General features: G+C 44.7%; 1 protein-coding gene across 1 annotated transcript in view; it reads right to left on the reverse strand.

Moving 5' to 3' along the window:
* Window positions 1–313: 313 nt before the first annotated feature.
* The window catches only part of LOC134534619 (uncharacterized), a 31816-nt gene continuing 10391 nt past the window's right edge, over window positions 314–21738 (reverse strand). Inside the window, exons 3-6 of the mRNA XM_063373104.1 lie at window positions 20315–20395; window positions 20165–20221; window positions 1032–3950; window positions 314–450 (exon numbers count right to left, since the gene is read on the reverse strand). Of these exons, the coding sequence (XP_063229174.1) occupies window positions 314–450; window positions 1032–3950; window positions 20165–20221; window positions 20315–20395 (3194 nt within the window). The remainder of the gene's footprint in view (window positions 451–1031; window positions 3951–20164; window positions 20222–20314; window positions 20396–21738) is intronic.

The following is a 21738-nucleotide window of genomic DNA, read 5'->3' on the forward strand; positions in this document are numbered from 1 at the left end:
ACTCGGGGCCTCCCCTGCCGCGAGCCGGGGTCCGCGGCAGTTACATACGTGAATACGTATATAATATATAGTAATGTATTCCATAAATATAATTATATTATTATGTAAATATGATTATAATATTATAAATATATAGTTAATAATAATATATTTAAAAATACGCAAAATAATAATAAAATAATACGTTAACATTAGAAAAAAAATTATAAGAATGAATAATTCGCCGATGCCGCACTTCCCTTCGCTCGCGGCACTCTCCGAACTCTCGCCGAGCTGTCGTGGGACTGACGCGGAGGCCGACAGCTTCAGTCCTTCAGGCGCCCTTCTCGAACCGACGAGAGCCGCTGTGACGAGTAGCGTCATCCTGGGCCAGACCCGACGCTTGAAACATCCAGAAAGGCGCCGCCCGTTCTCGCCGCTCCGCGCGGCAGGCCCGCGGGAACCCCAAGGCTGCTCAGTGACAGAAAACAGCTCCGAGGCAGGACGATGCGCGGGGAATGTGGGGGGACGGGGGTAGTTCCGACCCTTGCAATCCGGCCAGGGCACGAGTGGCATGCCTCACGTCAGTGGACGGCACGTGACGTCAGAGGCCGTGCGGGGCCGCCAGCCAGCTCCGAGCCTGGCGTCGCGGTCTGGTCTCTCACGTTCGTAACAATATATATAAAGAACTTTTCGTTTATTGGAGTTGCATACTTCGTTGAAAAGTCTGCCATTTTACTATAATTTCGAACAATGGGAGCCAAGAAAATTCAAACGCTAATTCCTTTATTTTGTTTAACAATACTTAATGATGATTATTTAGCCTTTCAAGTAACTTTTAAAAAAACTCGCACAAGTTTTTACAACACAAATTAATTGTTTTACCAGCCAGAGTGACAAAAAACTTGATCAGCGGTTCTATCCATGCACTGATACCTCCACGACCCCGCAGCTCGCAGTAGCTGGGACGCACTGTAGGCGGCCGGCCTGGGAGGTGGTGGGGGAAGCCACGCTTGCTCGTGTTGTTCTGGCTCGCAGTAGCTGGGACGCACTGTAGGCGGCCGGCCTGGGAGGTGGTGGGGGAAGCCACGCTTGCTCGTGTTGTTCTGGCTCGCAGTAGCTGGGACGCACTGTAGGCGGCCGGCCTGGGAGGTGGTGGGGGAAGCCACGCTTGCTCGTGTTGTTCTGGCTCGCAGTAGCTGGGACGCACTGTAGGCGGCCGGCCTGGGAGGTGGTGGGGGAAGCCACGCTTGCTCGTGTTGTTCTGGCTCGCAGTAGCTGGGACGCACTGTAGGCGGCCGGCCTGGGAGGTGGTGGGGGAAGCCACGCCTGCTCGTGTTGTTCTGGCTCGCAGTAGCTGGGACGCACTGTAGGCGGCCGGCCTGGGAGGTGGTGGGGGAAGCCACGCTTGCTCGTGTTGTTCTGGCTCGCAGTAGCTGGGACGCACTGTAGGCGGCCGGCCTGGGAGGTGGTGGGGGAAGCCACGCCTGCTCGTGTTGTTCTGGCTCGCAGTAGCTGGGACGCACTGTAGGCGGCCGGCCTGGGAGGTGGTGGGGGCAGCCTCGCTTGCTCGTGTTGTTCTGGCTCGCAGTAGCTGGGACGCACTGTAGGCGGCCGGCCTGGGAGGTGGTGGGGGAAGCCACGCTTGCTCGTGTTGTTCTGGCTCGCATTAGCTGGGACGCACTGTAGGCGGCCGGCCTGGGAGGTGGTGGGGGAAGCCACGCTTGCTCGTGTTGTTCTGGCTCGCAGTAGCTGGGACGCACTGTAGGCGGCCGGCCTGAGAGGTGGTGGGGGAAGCCACGCTTGCTCGTGTTGTTCTGGCTCGCAGTAGCTGGGACGCACTGTAGGCGGCCGGCCTGGGAGGTGGTGGGGGCAGCCTCGCTTGCTCGTGTTGTTCTGGCTCGCAGTAGCTGGGACGCACTGTAGGCGGCCGGCCTGGGAGGTGGTGGGGGAAGCCACGCTTGCTCGTGTTGTTCTGGCTCGCAGTAGCTGGGACGCACTGTAGGCGGCCGGCCTGGGAGGTGGTGGGGGAAGCCTCGCTTGCTCGTGTTGTTCTGGCTCGCAGTAGCTGGGACGCACTGTAGGCGGCCGGCCTGGGAGGTGGTGGGGGCAGCCACGCCTGCTCGTGTTGTTCTGGCTCGCAGTAGCTGGGACGCACTGTAGGCGGCCGGCCTGGGAGGTGGTGGGGGAAGCCTCGCTTGCTCGTGTTGTTCTGGCTCGCAGTAGCTGGGACGCACTGTAGGCGGCCGGCCTGGGAGGTGGTGGGGGCAGCCACGCCTGCTCGTGTTGTTCTGGCTCGCAGTAGCTGGGACGCACTGTAGGCGGCCGGCCTGGGAGGTGGTGGGGGAAGCCACGCTTGCTCGTGTTGTTCTGGCTCGCAGTAGCTGGGACGCACTGTAGGCGGCCGGCCTGGGAGGTGGTGGGGGAAGCCACGCCTGCTCGTGTTGTTCTGGCTCGCAGTAGCTGGGACGCACTGTAGGCGGCCGGCCTGGGAGGTGGTGGGGGCAGCCTCGCTTGCTCGTGTTGTTCTGGCTCGCAGTAGCTGGGACGCACTGTAGGCGGCCGGCCTGGGAGGTGGTGGGGGCAGCCACGCCTGCTCGTGTTGTTCTGGCTCGCAGTAGCTGGGACGCACTGTAGGCGGCCGGCCTGGGAGGTGGTGGGGGCAGCCACGCCTGCTCGTGTTGTTCTGGCTCGCAGTAGCTGGGACGCACTGTAGGCGGCCGGCCTGGGAGGTGGTGGGGGAAGCCACGCCTGCTCGTGTTGTTCTGGCTCGCAGTAGCTGGGACGCACTGTAGGCGGCCGGCCTGGGAGGTGGTGGGGGAAGCCACGCTTGCTCGTGTTGTTCTGGCTCGCAGTAGCTGGGACGCACTGTAGGCGGCCGGCCTGGGAGGTGGTGGGGGAAGCCACGCTTGCTCGTGTTGTTCTGGCTCGCAGTAGCTGGGACGCACTGTAGGCGGCCGGCCTGGGAGGTGGTGGGGGAAGCCACGCTTGCTCGTGTTGTTCTGGCTCGCAGTAGCTGGGACGCACTGTAGGCGGCCGGCCTGGGAGGTGGTGGGGGAAGCCACGCTTGCTCGTGTTGTTCTGGCTCGCAGTAGCTGGGACGCACTGTAGGCGGCCGGCCTGGGAGGTGGTGGGGGAAGCCACGCTTGCTCGTGTTGTTCTGGCTCGCAGTAGCTGGGACGCACTGTAGGCGGCCGGCCTGGGAGGTGGTGGGGGAAGCCACGCTTGCTCGTGTTGTTCTGGCTCGCAGTAGCTGGGACGCACTGTAGGCGGCCGGCCTGGAAGGTGGTGGGGGCAGCCACGCCTGCTCGTGTTGTTCTGGCTCGCAGTAGCTGGGACGCACTGTAGGCGGCCGGCCTGGGAGGTGGTGGGGGAAGCCACGCTTGCTCGTGTTGTTCTGGCTCGCAGTAGCTGGGACGCACTGTAGGCGGCCGGCCTGGGAGGTGGTGGGGGAAGCCACGCCTGCTCGTGTTGTTCTGGCTCGCAGTAGCTGGGACGCACTGTAGGCGGCCGGCCTGGGAGGTGGTGGGGGAAGCCACGCTTGCTCGTGTTGTTCTGGCTCGCAGTAGCTGGGACGCACTGTAGGCGGCCGGCCTGGGAGGTGGTGGGGGAAGCCACGCTTGCTCGTGTTGTTCTGGCTCGCAGTAGCTGGGACGCACTGTAGGCGGCCGGCCTGGGAGGTGGTGGGGGAAGCCACGCTTGCTCGTGTTGTTCTGGCTCGCAGTAGCTGGGACGCACTGTAGGCGGCCGGCCTGGGAGGTGGTGGGGGAAGCCACGCTTGCTCGTGTTGTTCTGGCTCGCATTAGCTGGGACGCACTGTAGGCGGCCGGCCTGGGAGGTGGTGGGGGAAGCCACGCTTGCTCGTGTTGTTCTGGCTCGCAGTAGCTGGGACGCACTGTAGGCGGCCGGCCTGGGAGGTGGTGGGGGAAGCCACGCTTGCTCGTGTTGTTCTGGCTCGCGGCTGTTTGTCCCTGGCGCAGGAGGGCGAAAAACAAACCCCCGGGTGTTAATTACAAAGATATTCCGCCTCTGAAGGTTTCCCGCTGCACAATCGCCCGCTTTCCCTGGGCAGCTGCCTGCCACGTGACCTTGAAGGCGCGCAGGAGGCGTGGGGTCTTGCGCCGCGCCTCAGGGTCCGGCCAGGCCGTCACTCAGACAAGCTGTGGCCGCCATCTTAGTTGCCACTGGAGCAGTTCTGTCAGATGGTTCCTTCAAAGTATTTAGTTTCGAACAAGTTTTTTGACGTGATGGATGTCTTCTTACAAATCGGTGAACGCCGGCTGCACGCACGTAAAAGCATGACTCCTTGTCACGTTCCGCCTGAGCCGAGCGTGCAAGAACCGGCCAACCACCGTGCGAGAAAATATTCTATAATATCGAACCGTTTAAGGCGGGCTTTTTAAAAGCAGCAATTAAAAAAAAATTGATATTACGTTATCACGTAAAATTATCGTCCGTAAACCGACTTTACAGACAAACACACCCCCCTTTTTTACCACTATACTATAAATTTCCATTTTTTTCATTTTCCATCCGTCAGTTATAATTCTGCTAGTTCTTTCAGGGTTTAGAAATGAAGTCTCGAGCACGTACGACTTATTTTTTCCCGGGGGTGCATACCTTTGTTTTAAAAAAGAAAGGGAGATTCAAATATTTATTTTTAATGCAATTTTTTTGCACATACACCATTGCAGTTTTGCATTGTTTTGTCACGGGAAAAAAATTAATGAATACAAAAATAAGAAATAAAAATGAAAACATAACACTGTTAACTTTTCTTTATCAAGATGTTCAGGTGCGGGTCGCAGAGCGATGTTTTCCTTTAACATTTGTGACGTGAGGTTAAAGTTAACACAATGTGGCAACATACAAAGATAACATAGCGACGGCCGACCAGACCGGAGAAACTATTGTGTTTCTTTTGTTTCTGTATTTATTTTCATTTTAAGCTATCTCCTCTGGTACTTGAGGCAATTTTTATTGAAGGTTAAAATTGATTTCTTTGTGAACATGAATATTTTTATGTTACATAACATAAAGTTTTCAGAATCCTCAAAAGAACTAAAAAAAACTGTGGCTTCTAAATAATCAAAGAATTTGGTTAATATGCAAATATAATGAGATCGTATGAAAATAAAGCAGGTAGAAAGATGTGTTATCAAAATATTAATCTAAATTCATGTCAAAAATGTTTTAATACATTCATCGTCTAAATTTTCAATTCATTTTTAGTTATTTTACAGGAATCAAATATGTTTGGTAGTTTTCCATAACTATGACACTCACTAGCATGGCATTCTTAACTTCAATACGAACTTAGTTAACTGCTGTGTACGAGCTCAGACGTAAAGTAAACGTAAAATGAACATAACGAGCCCTTTTCGATGCGGCTGGCTCATCAGGCAAGAAATGCAATAATGCAAGAAACGCAAGACGCATACAGTTCAGTAATGACGTTTACAAACACTCGTTTATAAAATTTGCAACTCTCAAAATCACAACGCAAGCATCGCCCTATTGTAAATTTCATAAGTTTTCATGATAAAAGTGAATTAAAAAAAAAGAGCCAAGGGAATAAATTTGATTTAAATTGTTTTACAGTTTCAATTATAACTTCCGTAATTTATAAACGACAGTGGTGTTTGCGTTGTTGTGGTGGGTGTGATGCACAGGCGCTGAACGCAGCCCGCTTCTCGCCGGCGTGGTGCGGGTTGCCTGCCAACGCCAACAGGAGCTGCGCAACCCTGCCTAGCTGGCAACACTGGAGACAACCACTGCGCATGTCTGCACGTGTGTCACTGCCTGCAGCCTCTCGGTCCAGTTGCCACCGGGCCGGGGGAGTCACGCAATCCGCGTCATTAAGTGGACTGTTAGCAGCCGGAATCCGTTGTTTCTATTTCTCATAATTTCATACAATAGAATTAATAGTCATTAGTCATTATAATAGACATTTATTTTACTTTCGAAAATTCACTTTCTCAATGTATTCGCACGAACATGATCCGCCAAGTGCGATATTTCGCGGAACGATACACAGTGATGCGAAGTAGATTATTAAGTGAATTCTCAAAAAAGGTTTCGAAACTTCGCAATACATAATGTTGTCAGTTACTGTAACTTACATTGTCTATGACAATGAGTCATGCTTTTTCGTGCGTGCAGCCGCCGTTCAACGAAGTATAAGACGTTATCACGTCAAAAATAAAGACGGAATCAGGGAAAGATGTCATGTTATGAAGGAAACTCCCATTCAACACGGTGTTGATGACTTGTGCTGGCGCCGTTGGATCGCGGGCCGCCGCTGAGAGAGAGGGAGACAGAGAGAGAGAGAGAGAGAGAGAGACGCACAGGCGAAGGGAAGCCTTCTTTTCACAGACGAGAGAGCCAAACGCCCGATCGTGCATCTTCGGTTTTTTTTTGTTCATTGTAACTCATGATAACTAATGGTCAATTAGGTTAGGTTAACTACATTATAAATACTTTAAAACATTGTGGACGGTTGATTCGGTTAGGATAGCTACATTAAAGATACTGTGAAATCATGTAAACGGTTTCCTAGCCCTGGATAGCTACGCGTACATATTAAAAAGTTATTTGCTAAGCAACCATAAAATGATTTTACAGTATTTTTAATGTAGCTATACTTACCTAATATAACCAACCATCCACAATGTTTTAAAGTATTTATAATGTAGCTAACCTATCCTAATCGACCGCAATATTTAATGCCACGCCGGTTTATACAATGAGATAGAACGGGGGGGAAAGCGAGCATGAAGTTCGGGTGTGGCTGTCTCGTCTGTGAAACGAAGGCTCCCCACAGGCGACAAGATGGCGCCCGGTGACTCAATGCGGCGAGGAGCTGTTGACCGAGGGCTGCTGCGGGGCGCCCGTCACGCGCCATTGTTGTTCCTGCTGCGCATGCGCAGTGCAAACAACCGCCGGCCGGGGAAGTCACTCGCAAACAGCCGGGAAGCCTGAGATGTCCATCAAGTTCTGTCCCTGCCCGAACACGCCCGAACAATTCATCTTCGGCCAACCTCGGGTTTATTTATATATAATATTTACTCTAATTAAAGTAACGATTGAAAAACAGTATTTAAAGATGTAGTCAGCTATAAACACACTACGGCATTCCTTTGTCGACATACATTTTACACTCGCGTATGCGCAGAACACAGCAGCCATCAGCCTGTCCAAGAAATGAAAAATAAACGAATCAAAATACCAACGAACTAAAACTAAAACGAGAAAAAAATTGAAATTCATGATTCATGGCTTCGTCATTAAGAGGAATGGAGAATAGATAGACAAGATGGATCAAAGCGATCTGAGCAAAAACTCACATTTTGGTTCACAGACTTCGTTTGTTAATGATTAAAGATAAAAAGTAGTGCGTGTGTGGAGGAAAAAGTGTTTTTTTACAAAAGCAATGTTGGGAATTACATTTCGTTCATTGTTCTCAACTAAACGTGAATTAAACCCAGCAGTGATCTACGGGCAGTAATATTTCCAAAGGTTGTGGCTCAGCCACCCCTACTCTCGCCTATGGTCAAATGGGGTACCCAAGCGGACCGCTGCTGCGCAGTTAGGCCCGTCCTGCAGTTGCACGTGAACGGAGACACGTCACTATCGCACGGAAACGCAACAAACGACAACCCATTTCGCAAGTGTTCCTGTAGTAGAATATAAATTAAATAATAAATATTACGTTTGTAAAAGAACTTGTGGTGTTTTATGTCTCTAACCTGGCACTTTTGTGGTATTTTTACATTAAATTACATGTTTAGCTTCGTCCATAGATCGAACCAAGTATCGATTCAATATTTAAATTAATGTGTAATTTTTTTAATGAATTTAATATATTTTTTTTTAAATTTGTGGGGCAAAAAATACAAATTTACAAGATGGCGGACATAGCGAGTTATAGGATGTTGGTTGGCTAGGAAATAAAGCCTCTTTAAGAATTCTGAATGAGATTTATTTAAATTATTATTTTTACATAAAATTAAGATTTTTTGCCTCGTCCATTGATCGAACCGATGACTTCAAGGCCTAAGTGCATTTTTAAATTGTGTTGAATTATATTTAATATTAACATTTTTTTTATAATTTTCGAAATTTTTTCTGAATTTCTAGCATACAAATTACTGTTTTTCAAGGTGGCGGCCGTAACGAAAAGTGCAACGCTCTAGAATCTAAAATGGTGGGCATAACGAAAAGTGTAACGATGACATCATACTCAACCAAGATGACGGGCGTAACGAAACATGCAACATTTATAGAATCCAAGATGGAGGCCGTAACGGTATTTGCAACGGTTACAAAATATTAATTTAATCAAAAATATATAGGTATAGGTATATTAAGCTTCCAGATCATAGCACGGACAGAATTTACAAACAATATAAAAATAACTAAAAATTGGTTGTCTGTAAAGTCGGTTTACGGACGATAGTTTAACGTGACAACGTCATAACAAAACATTGATAAAACGATTGCATACTTATATGAATAAAATTGAATCATTTTTATTGAATTATCATTATTTTGTATGGATACAAAGAAGGAGTGAAATGAAATGTATAATTTAATTGATAAATTTACTTTTATTTTCACTCATCAATTCAAATTTTTTATTACTTTAACGAAGAGATTATTTTAACTATAACTTTTATACATGTTTGGTATTTAACTTCTTCCAATCTGTGTTATTCTGCTAAGGATTGGACGATGATAGGAAAAGTAGGAAACGAATGGGAGTGTTTCAAGTTTAATGTGCCTCGAAAAAAGTCAAATCGATGGTTGTTCCAATCGAGTGGAAGAGAGATAGATGCGGCGCAAGCGTACAATGAGCGTTATGGTACACAGCGTAACGGGGCAGTGTGCGTAACGGGACAATTTTTCCGTGCGTGCAGCCGGCGTTCATCGATTTATTAGACGTTGTCACGTCAAAAAGTAATAATCGAACAACAGATATTTTTGTACTTGAATTTGTTTTTTAAACAAACATGGCTATCACAGCAGCTTCTATCGGTCGCACGCAAGAGCTCAGCTCTGCCGAACTAGTCCGCACGGGTCCGTTGCGGCGCTGCGTGCCGTGGTAGAGTCTCTGTTGCGTGAGATCCGTACGCCGCTCCCGTGACACGCAGTGAAGCATGGATAAGGGGGGATAGGGGGTCCACGTTGCGTCGGCGGAGGGGCGGGGCCGACGCTGAGTCACCCTCCGCGCATGCGCAGTGCCGGCCACGCCGCCATCTTCCTCGCCGGCGCCTCCCTTCCCTGCTGGCGGTTGCGTCGCTTCCGCGATTGTTTTTTTTTTCCCCCTGGGTATGAATGGCGGCCCCGGGAAGACTTCTATGGGAGGGGCTACCCAATGTTACAAGCACGGCAGTGTAAATAAATTTTGTATGAAACCCCTTATTTATTGATTTAACATGCGCACCTGTAGGTAACAGCAGACTGATAAAAAAAAAATACTGAATATACCTCCGGAATGCTCAAAAACGTATTATGAGAAATCCTCTTTCGTGTCAGACCTGTTGATATAGGAAGATAACTCTACAGAAAATGGAGACAGACAACTGCAATACATGCTTTTCAAAATACGACAAGTATTAGGCAATACCGTGCGTAGATATTTCAACGTTAACACTGGGCAAATTTTGAATGCATTCCAAGAACTAAATAGTAAAAATATATTCATTCCAATGTATCAGCCCCTATTTACGAAGTAAATGAATATTATTGACATGCTACCAACTTTAATCCTGTTTAGTTAAAATATATTTTTTTCCAAAATATAATTCTGATATTTACTAGGCAGATTTGACTGTCCCTAGTTTGTTTACTGTTTTAGTTATAGTAATAATTAAAGGTCTGCTTGATGTATTATGAACTCCGTAAAGCAAATTCTGTGTCATCGTTTTAAACAGGTTTTACAACAAATTGTTATTACTTATTAAAACATAGAAAAGTTACAAAACAAAAGGATTTCAAATTAAAATTTTAATTAGCGTTTTCATTTTTTTTCATATTTGAACCTGAGATCCATCCAGAAATAATATGAGCTAATGTAAAATAATATAAAATTAATTTTCATGCTTACCTTGCTGTGCCATTTAGAATGGCTAGATGCCGCAATTCGGATGAGTTATGATTAGAGATAAAAAAAATCGCCGATTAATAGAGACCTGTAAAATTCGCGATTTCAAATCCCTAAAGGATAGACTCCATGATCCTCTATGCACTCGTGCAAATTACATCTGCTGATTGGTTACCGACTCGTAACACCTGTTGACTGGAATGGTCGTGATTCGCTAATTCTTCTGTTATAGATTTTTCATTGGCCCAGAGTCCTTCAGATAAACTGTGGCCCAATCACTAAAGAAAAATAATTAGAGCCACGGAATTTTCGCACATTCATTTAGTCGCAAGCTAGAATGCAAACCTCCACACTGTCGCACTGTGTTCATGATTTGACCGCAGTTATCTGGACACGCCCCTCTACGACCGTGAGTCAACGATGTCCAGCTAGGAGAGAAGTAAGCGAATAAGGCAGTGCCAAATAACAAGGATAAAAATGTTCTCGCTAAGAAATCAACCAATGGGAAAGTAAACATGGGTCGAGCACACCTATAACTTTGAATTCTATCCTGAGGCCAGAAGAATCCACGAAATTTCCGGGACTCTAAAAATAATGTCAAAGTATTTGGACTCTATCCTATCGCGAAATGAATCCGCGAATTTTACAGGTCTCTACCGATTAATTAAACGATAGGCTAGAATTCAAATACATATTTTATTTTCCTATTGCCTCACTGTTCATCCGGATGACAGTGGGCCAATGAGGATTCCTCAACTCCGCACATCGCGACTCACGCAGGGAAATCACGGTCCACGCACTGCTTACGACGCTTAACATATTTCCTCTCTCCCAGAATTAGAACCATCCATGTTCAGGCATTAATCATGCCTCACTTTGACTACTGCTATGTTTAGAGACCGGAAAAATTCGCGGATTCATTTCGTGATAGGCTGAAATTCAAACAAGTGTACTATTCTGCTGGTTCTGCTATTGGCTCGCAGTTTAACTGGAGCTCTCTGGGCCAATGAGAGATACTATCGACCAAAGAAGCATCAAATCACAAGCTACCCAGTGGAGACGCCTCACAATTTAATACCCAATGAACACGCGTGTTTACCTAAGATGTGCAGAGGATAATGGAGGCTATCCTAGAGGTAATTGAATCCGCGAATTTTTCCGGTCCCTAGCTATGTTTTTTTTCCCCGATACGACAGTTAAACAGGCGAAGAGGCATCAGAAGCTCCAAGACTTCTGCGGAAGATTTATTTTCAACCTGATATCACGAGACGATCTAATCCTGTACCATCCGCAGTTGAAATGGTTGAAACTCACTCAGAGACGAAATATGCACACACTGGTTTTTACTTGTAATTAGAGACCTGAAAAATTCGCGGATTCATTTCGTGTTATGCTAAAATTCAAATAATTATAACTTAGCGCTGCTTCTGCCATTGGTTCACTGTTAATCTGGAGGGCTGAGGGTCAATTAGAGACCCATCACTCATAGGAGCGTCGAATCACAGGCCCACACAATCGAGACGACTCACAAGTCAGCAGCCAATGAACAGTTGGCATTTGCCCGAGTGTGTAGTGGATATTGGAGTCTATCCTGAAGGTCATTGAACCCGCGATATTTTCCGGTCTCTACTTGTAATGCACTGCAGCCGCGGATACCCTCGGCCAGTTTAAATGACCCGCGCAGCTACCGTAGCCACGAGGCACGATCCACAGACAACTCTGCGCTGGCAATCCCCAGTCATCCAACAGCTTATCAGGACCTCTGGCAACTACGAGCAGCAGCTCTGGAACCAACTGCACCAGGCGACAAGGCAGATTATTCCGAACTTGCGGCCGGCATCCTCACGTTCCCATCCCACATGTGCGCCCTAATAAGTAGGGACCGGAAAAATTTCGCGGGTTCAATGACCTGTAGGATGAACTCCATAGTTCTACGTACACTCGGTCAAATGTCACCCACCCATTGGCTGCTGTCTTGTGAGACGTTCCAGCGAAGCAGCCTGTGATTCGATAAAGCTTTGGTTGGGTGTTTCTCATTGGTCCAGAGTCATCCAGGTGAGTTGTGAGCCAATAGCAGAGGCAGCACTGAGGTATAACGATTTATATTTTAGCCTATCGCGAAATTAACTCGCGAATTTTTCCGGTCTCTACTAATAGGGTAGGGTGGGAGTAATATTCCAGATCCTTTTTAATACACTACAGAGCTTTTTAAAAGAACATAACTCTTAGGGATCGCACCCTTTTGTTGATCGGGAGGGTGTTAGGGCTTCGGCAATGACCAGCGGCTGGGGCCACCAACCCAGCATAGTCACCGCCTCAACCCTGTACCTCACTCAGCTGACCAGACAGTTGGCTGTGTCCTGAGCACTGCTGGCGCCTACATCACGCTGGAACCCAGTGAACCCGTGGTCCGGTGGAGGACTGTCCAACCTCTGCCAGCTGTCCGGGCTAGCACCGGAGCTGTGTCGTCAGGCGACGAGGCAGTCTGACAACCTAGCGACCTTCAAGCACAGGCTTGAGCACCTGCTCAGCGTGATCACTGCGCAGCTCACCTGCTGTGAGAATGTCCATGAGATCGCTCAAGGCGTGAGCGCTGGGCTGGATGCAGACAGCTAACTGCCTCGCCGTATAGAGGTGACTTGATAGAGCCGGCCTTAGACCGGGTTTGTTAATACACGCAAGGAATGAAATACAAAGAGTTCAACAACGACGTTTTCAAATACCCGTTTGTAAAAACTACGCAAGACGCAAGAACGCAATGCAAGCATGAAAGTTATAAGATATGTGTTTCTAAGCAATGACAGGTGTATGTTGAGTGCTTCTAGGCAAGTACAATGCCAAGGTGTGTGTTTCTAAACATTGACAGGTGTATGTTGTGTGCTTCTAGGCAGGGGCGCAACAACAGGGGGGGGCAAGGGTATTTTGCCCCCCCCCCCCCTTCTGAAACCTTGAAGTGGGGGCAAACGGGGGCAAAGAAAGTGCGCTGTGTAATCAATTTTTAGATAATAAAACTGCTTAAATAGCACCATTTTCCACCTTGAAATACAAATTTTCCCGGGGGAGGACCCCCCCACCCCCCGTTTCAATAGGGGGGAATGATGATTCTTTATAAAAAGGTGTATTGTTGCGCCCCTGCTTCTAGGCAAGTACAATGCCAAGGTGTGTGTTTCTAAGCAATGACAGGTGTATGTTGACTGCTTCTAGGCAAGCACTGAACGTGTCGCCAGTGGCAGCAGGCTCCAGCAGGCTCCAGCAGGCTCCAGGGGCAGGAGGCTGGGCCACCCAGGAGACATAACGGGGCCGAGGGATGGGGTTGTCCCGGACAGAGGGGAGGGGGAGGGATATTCGCGCCACATAACGGGAACTGCCTCGCCCCACGTTACGCACGGAGAGGCGAGCATGGCGTCTCCCGGCTCTCGCCCCTTTTCAAGCCGAGCTGCGCCCTTTGTGGCCGGGCCCAGTGACTACCCCTGGGACCGCGATGTAGTCGTCGCGTCGCCTGACAGCCGCCAGGTGCGGGCCGGGGCGTAAACACCCGCGCATTCCTCCCGGCGGAGCCGTCAGGCCACATCGGGCTTAGGTTTGCTTATCTCGTGCAATGGGAGAGCATGACTTGATGTAAGCTTTTGGACATTCGCCATTGCTAAGCACATGTTTGTATGTAGAAGAAAACTACAAATAACCAAAAGACAAAAAAACACAAATTAAGCAAACATTACTGTTGTCAACAGGATATATACACCACATAATATTCCATAACAGAAATATGGTCAACAAACAAAGAAAAACAAAGAAAAATGGACTAAGATAACGAAAAAACCCAACAAATGATGAATTGAACCCCCAAAAAAATTCAGCACAACAGTTGAAACGAGACAAAAACACAACAAAACGAAAAGACGAAACAAACACAATAGTTTTCCAAAACAGAAACAAGCCAGCACAACAGTTGAAACGAGACAAAAACACAACAAAACTAAAATTAAACCTAATATTAGGTTTACTGTTCATCCACTTTCACATCATCTTAAAAATGTTCACATTTTTATTTTCTTTGCTAAGGGGCCTGCCTATGTTTACTTTTAGGTCTGCAACAATTATTGATTAAATTAACTATATTTGTACTTAAGAGAGTTTGTTACGAGGATATTTGCCTACAAGATTCTAAATTCAAACAAAACTCCAAAGAAACATATATTCACAATATGATTTATATTTTCCCATGAATAAATAAACCTATTCCATAGGGTTCAAAATATATTTGTTTCCGTTATGTTTTCATTTTCTTAAAACCTTTAAAAAAAAATTTTTTTTTGTTTAGTGGACCCAATAGTGCGTGTAGTTTCTACCGCCCCGTATACACAAGGTTGGTGATTAGATTATTTGTTACACCTAATCATAAATTACCACTAGCCACAACTATAAAATGAATCATGTTAAGCAGTACTACTGCTGTTGTTGATCCGTTAGTAGTAACGTCTGAACATAATAATCACGACGCGAAAGGAGACACAATAGGGTATTTGATTATAGTTAAAATATTGATTTAAATGTTGTTAGCTTTACAGTAAACATTTTTCAAAACCAATTTAGCCAACGCATTATTCAGAAATATATATGATTATTATAAGAAATCATTAATAAAATAATTAAATTCTCATGTTTGACCACGTGATTGAAAACGCACGGGATTGGCTGAATCTGGCGTGACGTCACCTGCTTGTAAACAGTAAATGCCAGTCGAAGTTTTGTACGGTGCATCGGTGTTTTCTTCAAGGTTTTTTTCGTCATATTAACTAGTATTCTTATCTAATGCTGACTAAAAGTAAGAAATTATTGTAATTATTAGAAAAAATATAATGGAGAACAACTTCATTAAAGCTGAGAGTGGAAACCTCCCGAGAATAGACGCAATAATGGTCGGACTATTTTTTAAAAACAATCCCGATTTTTATGCTGCAGAATTAAAGAACGTGAAAGTAGCGTTGTAAGTGTTATTATAAATGATTAAAATATACTTTTAAATAATTAAGTAAATTAGAAAAGCCTAAAAATATTTTATTTTTGTAAACATTTTATATAATGTTGACAGATTGATTGGTTTGACCATTCAATAACAAAAGTAGGGCTCCCGTTAGAACTAATTTAAAGCGAATAAAAAAATGAAATGAAGTATGTATTTCAATGTATATAGATATAAAATTATTCACCAAATTATATTTTTGTGAACCACAGTTATGTCAACATTACTTTAATAGGTAAGAGTTCCGTATCGCGTATCCAAATTGGTCTCTTGCTATGGATGGCATGACCCTGTACATTTTTGTTACTGTGGTACATAATTTTTCTGTTTTAGTTCGTCGAAAGATCCTGGATATAATCAAAATTTGTGGTAAAATAATTACTAATGGTCGTAAGTTGAATGCACGATATATTTCACTTTTTATTCAAATCAAGATCATAATTAATTGGTAGATCATAAGTTTTTGTTTTATGCAGTATATTTCCACGTACTAAATTTAAACAGCAAGCATCATTTACCACAGGATCAATAATTATAGGATCATGCCATTAGGAGTAAGGGATAAACCTGGATACGTGATACGTAACACATGAAAGCATTAGTACTTGCTGCTATATCTTTCGGGTCTCTGCGAGCGAGCATTAACCACTTTTGTACGATCTTACTGTTCTTCGGAATGCTTACAAATATTTTCTCCGGTGTTTTAACGGACGTGTTAGTGCATTGTGGCACTACGCACCATTTGTAAGCCATTTCACATAACAGTAAGAATATCAAAGTTCTCACTAGCCGCATTGCGACGTGTAAGCTGACAGTTTGTTTACAAGCATGTGACGTCATGACATCAGGTGACCTGCAAACATGGCGTCTCACCGTTTTGGCGGCTTTTTTATTCATTTAAACTTTGATGGTGATTTTCATAGAAAATAGATAACTTCACAAAGAATTAATCAAATTGCTTAGGAATTATGTCATAATGAAAATTTTTAGACATTTACCTAAAACCTGTCAAATACCCTATTGAGCAAAACAAAGGAATAACCTGCAATAACGGACAGTTACATACGTAATGGTTTATGACAGCGGTAGAACAACACACTGAGAAACAGGATTGTTTAAATTAACTTTTTTTTTGACGTGATAAAACGTCTTATAAATCGATGAACGCCGGCTGCACGCACGAAAAATTGTCAAGTTCCGCCTGAGCCGAACGGGCAAAGAACCGACCAACCACCGTTCGCGAGAATATCTTCTACAATATCAAACAGGTTAAGGCGGGCTTTTTAAACTAATTGTTCGTGATTATATTTAAACAAATTATTTAAATTAAATTTGCAAAAAAAAATTATAATTAAATATTTGAAAATTAAAAAGTATGCAATTTATCATCAATGTTTTCTTATGACGTTAACACGTAAAATTATCGTCCGTTAACAGACTTTACAGAACACCCCCCCCCCCTTTTTTTTAAATAATGCTCCGTTAGCAGTAGAATAAAATACGAAGGAAAGAGAGGAAGTTAGTGTTAACTCCAGTTGGTTCGAGTTTAGAAAATGCTACTACACTCAGATGACCGGGAAATATCGTCAACACGCTTGCGGGTGCGCGCAGCAGATGCAGTGTTGGGATGAAAAGTGTCGAGACGAGCCACGTGCTGTAAGCCAGGGCGTCAGGGGGGAAGTTCCGCGCTGCCATTTCCCAGTCGTGCCTTCCGCTTCCGCCACCCCTCCCACCCTCCTCCTCCGCACGGGGGGCGAGGAGGGGGGGGGGGGGGGCAGCTCGCAAAACCCACCCCTACAGCCGCGACCGCACATCTGCCCTGGGAGGGGCGGCGCGGCGACAATAATATAAGTGGTGGGCCCGCGCCCTGAGAGGGTGTGAGGGGGGAGGAAGGGTTGAGGGCTAACGGGACCCGGCATTAGGGCAGACAAGTGGCCCCTCCCCCCGCCCCCCGCCCCCCGCGGTCTGCAGCTCTGTTGGGGCGCAAACACGACGACCACGGCTGACCCACTGGCGCGTTCCTGTCGGCCTCAACCCTGTTATAATGATAATAATAATTTATTTCCCCATTTTTTTTTAAACTTTGTTAACAACATTCACTTAATTAACCAGGGAATTTAGCACTCACGAAAGTAAGCTTGTATGTGAGTGCATCTAAGTCACTTCAAATTACATGCGGTATTTGGACGATTGTAAACATTTTTGTAAATGTATAATAACTGAGAAATAAATATATAAAATATATAACCTAAGAAACTTTGCATTAGTTACATAAAGATGAATGTTAAAAAAGAGCAATTTATTAAAATTCAATATTATGTATAAACAAAAAAACGTATAAATTATAACATTGTTAGATGGATAAATGAAAATATAATTAAATAAAAAATAGTATTTAAGTAAAGTACACGTACAAAGTTCTAACAATAAAACATACTTAAATACTAAAGCCATCTCTTCATCAGTTAAATTATGTAGCCAAATATTAACATATTTTTTAAAGTATTTAATACGAAATTTTCGGACATACGCCTTGCAATTTTGCACTGTCAGTCACGAGAACAAAGAAAAATTCAAGAAAATACTATACATTTATTGACGCTCATCACTGAATCACTCTTTCACTTTTCGAATGTGATCAATTAACTTCGCAAAATAAGTAAGTATTCATTTTGTCGCTGAAAATCAATTGCGATTATTTATGTCCTTATAATTCATTAAGGATGATTAAATGAGACAATTCACCACAATGTAGGTTTTTCAAGAGATTTTTTTTTGTAAAGCTAAGTACACATCATTTGCTTTTCAGATTTAGAATCATTTTATGTATTAAATTCATATTGACATTGTTTTGGTTTTTTTCACGTTTATAACCTTGCTGGATCTTTAGGGCGTTTGAAACTCCCGCCAAGGTGCGGTGAAGAGACATATTTTTGAATAGTGACCAAGCGACAAAGCAAACAAAAAATCTAACTTCCTTTAAGTACAGGCTGAAAAAACATATTTGTAACAACTGCTTACCATGACCACTTCGCCGCTACCCTACTGCTTGAATCTGTGTGTGAATGTGCGAGTGACTGGTTTTAATGTAGTAGCACCAATTTTTTTAATACTATTTGCTGTATGTTTAATCACTTTCCTTTTTATGTATGTCTATGCTTAATTTTTAATTACTTTAGATTAGTTAAGGTTGAATCTTTTGTAATATTTAATATTTGAACATTAAGTTAAAATTTTAATTTGTTCTCTTAATATTTAGTCAACATCTGCTTATATCATGCTTAATTTTTAATATTCCACTATTTTATGTAATTGCAGAAAAGTGGTTAAGTGTATGAAAAGGCGTACTGCCTTAACTTCGCCACCAATAATGACGATGAATAAATAAATAAATAAATAAAAACAACATGGCGGTACTAGGCCAGGTCATCAGCACCACTCCACTCGGGGGTTATTTAAGAGTACAATGAACTATCACCCCTTGCTACGTACATACATGGTGAAAGATCTTCGTAGAAGTTGGCTGACGTGGAAGTGTTCATAATGGGTTGCAAACGAAACACAGGTTTTCCGGGTCGTATTTGGCTTCGGTACTTCGTGTGTGGTTGTGAAATTTTCGACGCGTGGAATAATCCTAAGGACAAAGTAATCGTCTATAACACGTACTGAAACTGCGGTAATTACTTCATTCCGTTGAGAAATGAACAAAACTCTCTAATCGTCCATGTGTAGCTAGTGTAGGGTGACCAAACGTCCCGTAAAAACGGGATTGTCCCGTTTTTTAACGATCGCACACGGGGTCCCGAAAAAGTCTCCCGGGACGCCTAAATGTCCCGTATTTACGTTGGGTTGATGATACACTTTAGTCGCACCTCTCATCAGGCCGTCTTCCCGCCTCCGCGACAGTTGAACTCACCCATTTTAGATACCTTGTTTAATTATGTTTTTAAGTATGTCAGACATACTTATAATAAATAAGTATTCACTGCAAAGTTATTGTTTTTATTTATTATACGCCTCACAATTTAAATTAAATTACATATTCATAGGTAAATTGAAAAAGAATCATAGGTCTCAAATAAGCAAAAAAAGAGCATGTTTCAATGATTACGTCTCGATGGCGGCGCCTCGGACTCCCCTCTAGCTGGAGGGTATCGCCCCCAAACCCTCCTTGGATGTGTCCCGTTTTTTCAAGTTTATGATTTGGTCACCCTAAGCTAGTAGCAATGACGAGATGGAACAGAGCCCTGAAGTCCGTGCTACAACGACACGGAAGAGTAGACCGGTAGCCTAAACGGAGACGGATCTAATAGAACGGAGTGTCTACAATGGCACGCATGCGGGCATGGAACCGTACGAAGTGAGTCCGTTCACGTGACTCCGTGCGACCAATGAAAACCGAGTATTTGGCTGTGGTGGCACGTTAAAAATTCTTTCTCCTGCATGGATATATAGTATTCTGTTATTACTTTGTGGTTCATTTTTAATATAGATGAAAATCTTGACATGCTATGATTTCGAAGCTCAATCTCTTTTGGACGTGATAACGTCTTATAAATCGATGAACGCCGGCTGCACGCACGAAAAATTGTCACGTTCCGCCTGAGCCGAGCGTGCAAGAACCGGCCAACCACCGTGCGAGAAAATCTTCTATAATATCAAACAGGTTTAGGCGGGCTTTTTAACTAATTGTTCGTGATTATATTTAAACAAATTATTTAAATTAAATTTGCAAGAACTGTAAATAATATTTGAAAATTAAAAAGTATGCAAATTTTTATCAGTGTTTTCTTATGACGTTATCACGTAAAATTATCGTCCGTAAACCGACTTTACAGACAACCCCCTTTTTTTTTTATTAAATTAATATTCCGGAACCGTGAAATGCAATCTCATTGGTGGCCATTTGTCACGTTTCCGTGCGCTGTGGGAGCGACAGTGAAATGTTTCCGGAGATCCGTCTCCGGTTACGTGTTCCGTTTCCGATCCGTGTCGTGTCGTCGTGCAACGGGGCCAAGGGACATGTTTGCTGCTCAAGAAGAAGGACGCGACCTGACTCAGCGTGTTGCGACAGTGCTCGGCAGGAGCGCTGCGGTCGCGGCTGCAGATACCATCTGCCCGGTGACGTCACACTCGCCGAGTCCCCGCAACGCCCTGCTAACGACCATGCCACAGTTACAAATCCCCCCCCCCCTGCCCCCACCGACCCGTCTTCTTCGGAGAAAGCACCTCTGGCCCGGGGCTGGGCGCATACTTCCACAGGTCCTCGACTTTCAAGTCCGTGCTGACTGGCGGCGGAGTGAGTGGTCAGTGCAGCCACTCACCACCAGGCTGGTCACTAAATCCAGCCCTGGATACACGAGTCCAAGTGCCGAACCTCCCGCATGGTAGACTCTTTTCTACTCTGTCCAACTCTTTATCCAGACCATCCTCTGTCTCCTGTATTCTCCTCCCCTAATACATGCAAATTTGCATCCCGCATAAATGTGCCCAGGGTTTTCCCTGTGTCTATGCAGGTTTTACCTGGGCCCAACCTATCTCTAGTTATAGTCTAGATTTAAGAGTGAGGGGAGTTAGTCATGGCGCCAATAGCTGCCATGGCTGGCCAATCCCCTCCTAGCACACGATGCATGCGACCCTCTCCCTGCATGGCTAATTCCAGCATGACTAGGCGTATAGGCTTCGGCCTGAGACTTTTTGCTTTCACGGAGGCCCTCCCCTGGAACATTTGAAAAATTAACTCTTACAAGCAAAATTCTAAGCCAACCTGAAACATACATTTCGACGGTGGGTTTTATATATTTTAGCTTGAGAAATGATATTCTTATCCTGGTAAATATCCTCGGGAAAGTTGTATAAATGCTTGCGTTAAAATTACGGTGAAATCGCGTAATTATACGTGGAAAAATATTTGAAAGTTTTGTTTTAATACGATATCATGGATTTAAATTGGTATTGACCAGGACTTTAGTTTAAATTCTATTAAAATTTTTACTTTCTTTTTGCCACTGACGTCCATATTTTTAACAGAAAACTAGACAAACAAGTAGAATAAAAATGGAAAACTCCGGCGCTCGCTCCTGGAGCCGCCCCTGGCCGCGTCGAAGGCAAGAATTTCACCGACGTTTCGGTTGATATTGCAGTCGCCATCATCAGGGTAGCTGCAACACTGGTCAGTGAGATGACACTTTGGAACGAAATTTAATGTTTGTGTTCTTTAAATGTATATTTAGGTAGGGATGTAGGATTTTCTTGATGTAAAGTATTTCAGCATAGTAAAAAACATAAAACACCTTCAAAACAATAGTTAGGTACTTTTTTTAAAATAATTTATTTTGAAGTAGTATGGAAATAAAAATAAATATTACCATATAAAATCAGAGTAATGGATTTCACAACAAAAAAAAATTATTGTTTGAAATAAATGTTAGATTCCACGAGGAGTTGGAGACGGTTGATAAAACAGACAGCAGCAGTTCACTCTTTGCCGCTCCAATGCTTCACATCACTAGCACTCACTAGCTCTCACTAGCGCTCACTAGCGATATCTGTGGTCGTCGGCAACGACGGGACCTGCTGGTGATGATGGCCGCAGTACCTATTTATAGAGACCTGCAAAATTCGCGGATTC

The sequence above is a fragment of the Bacillus rossius genome, chromosome 7, assembly GCF_032445375.1.
Source record: "Bacillus rossius redtenbacheri isolate Brsri chromosome 7, Brsri_v3, whole genome shotgun sequence".
In the NCBI taxonomy this organism is placed as follows: domain Eukaryota; kingdom Metazoa; phylum Arthropoda; class Insecta; order Phasmatodea; family Bacillidae; genus Bacillus; species Bacillus rossius.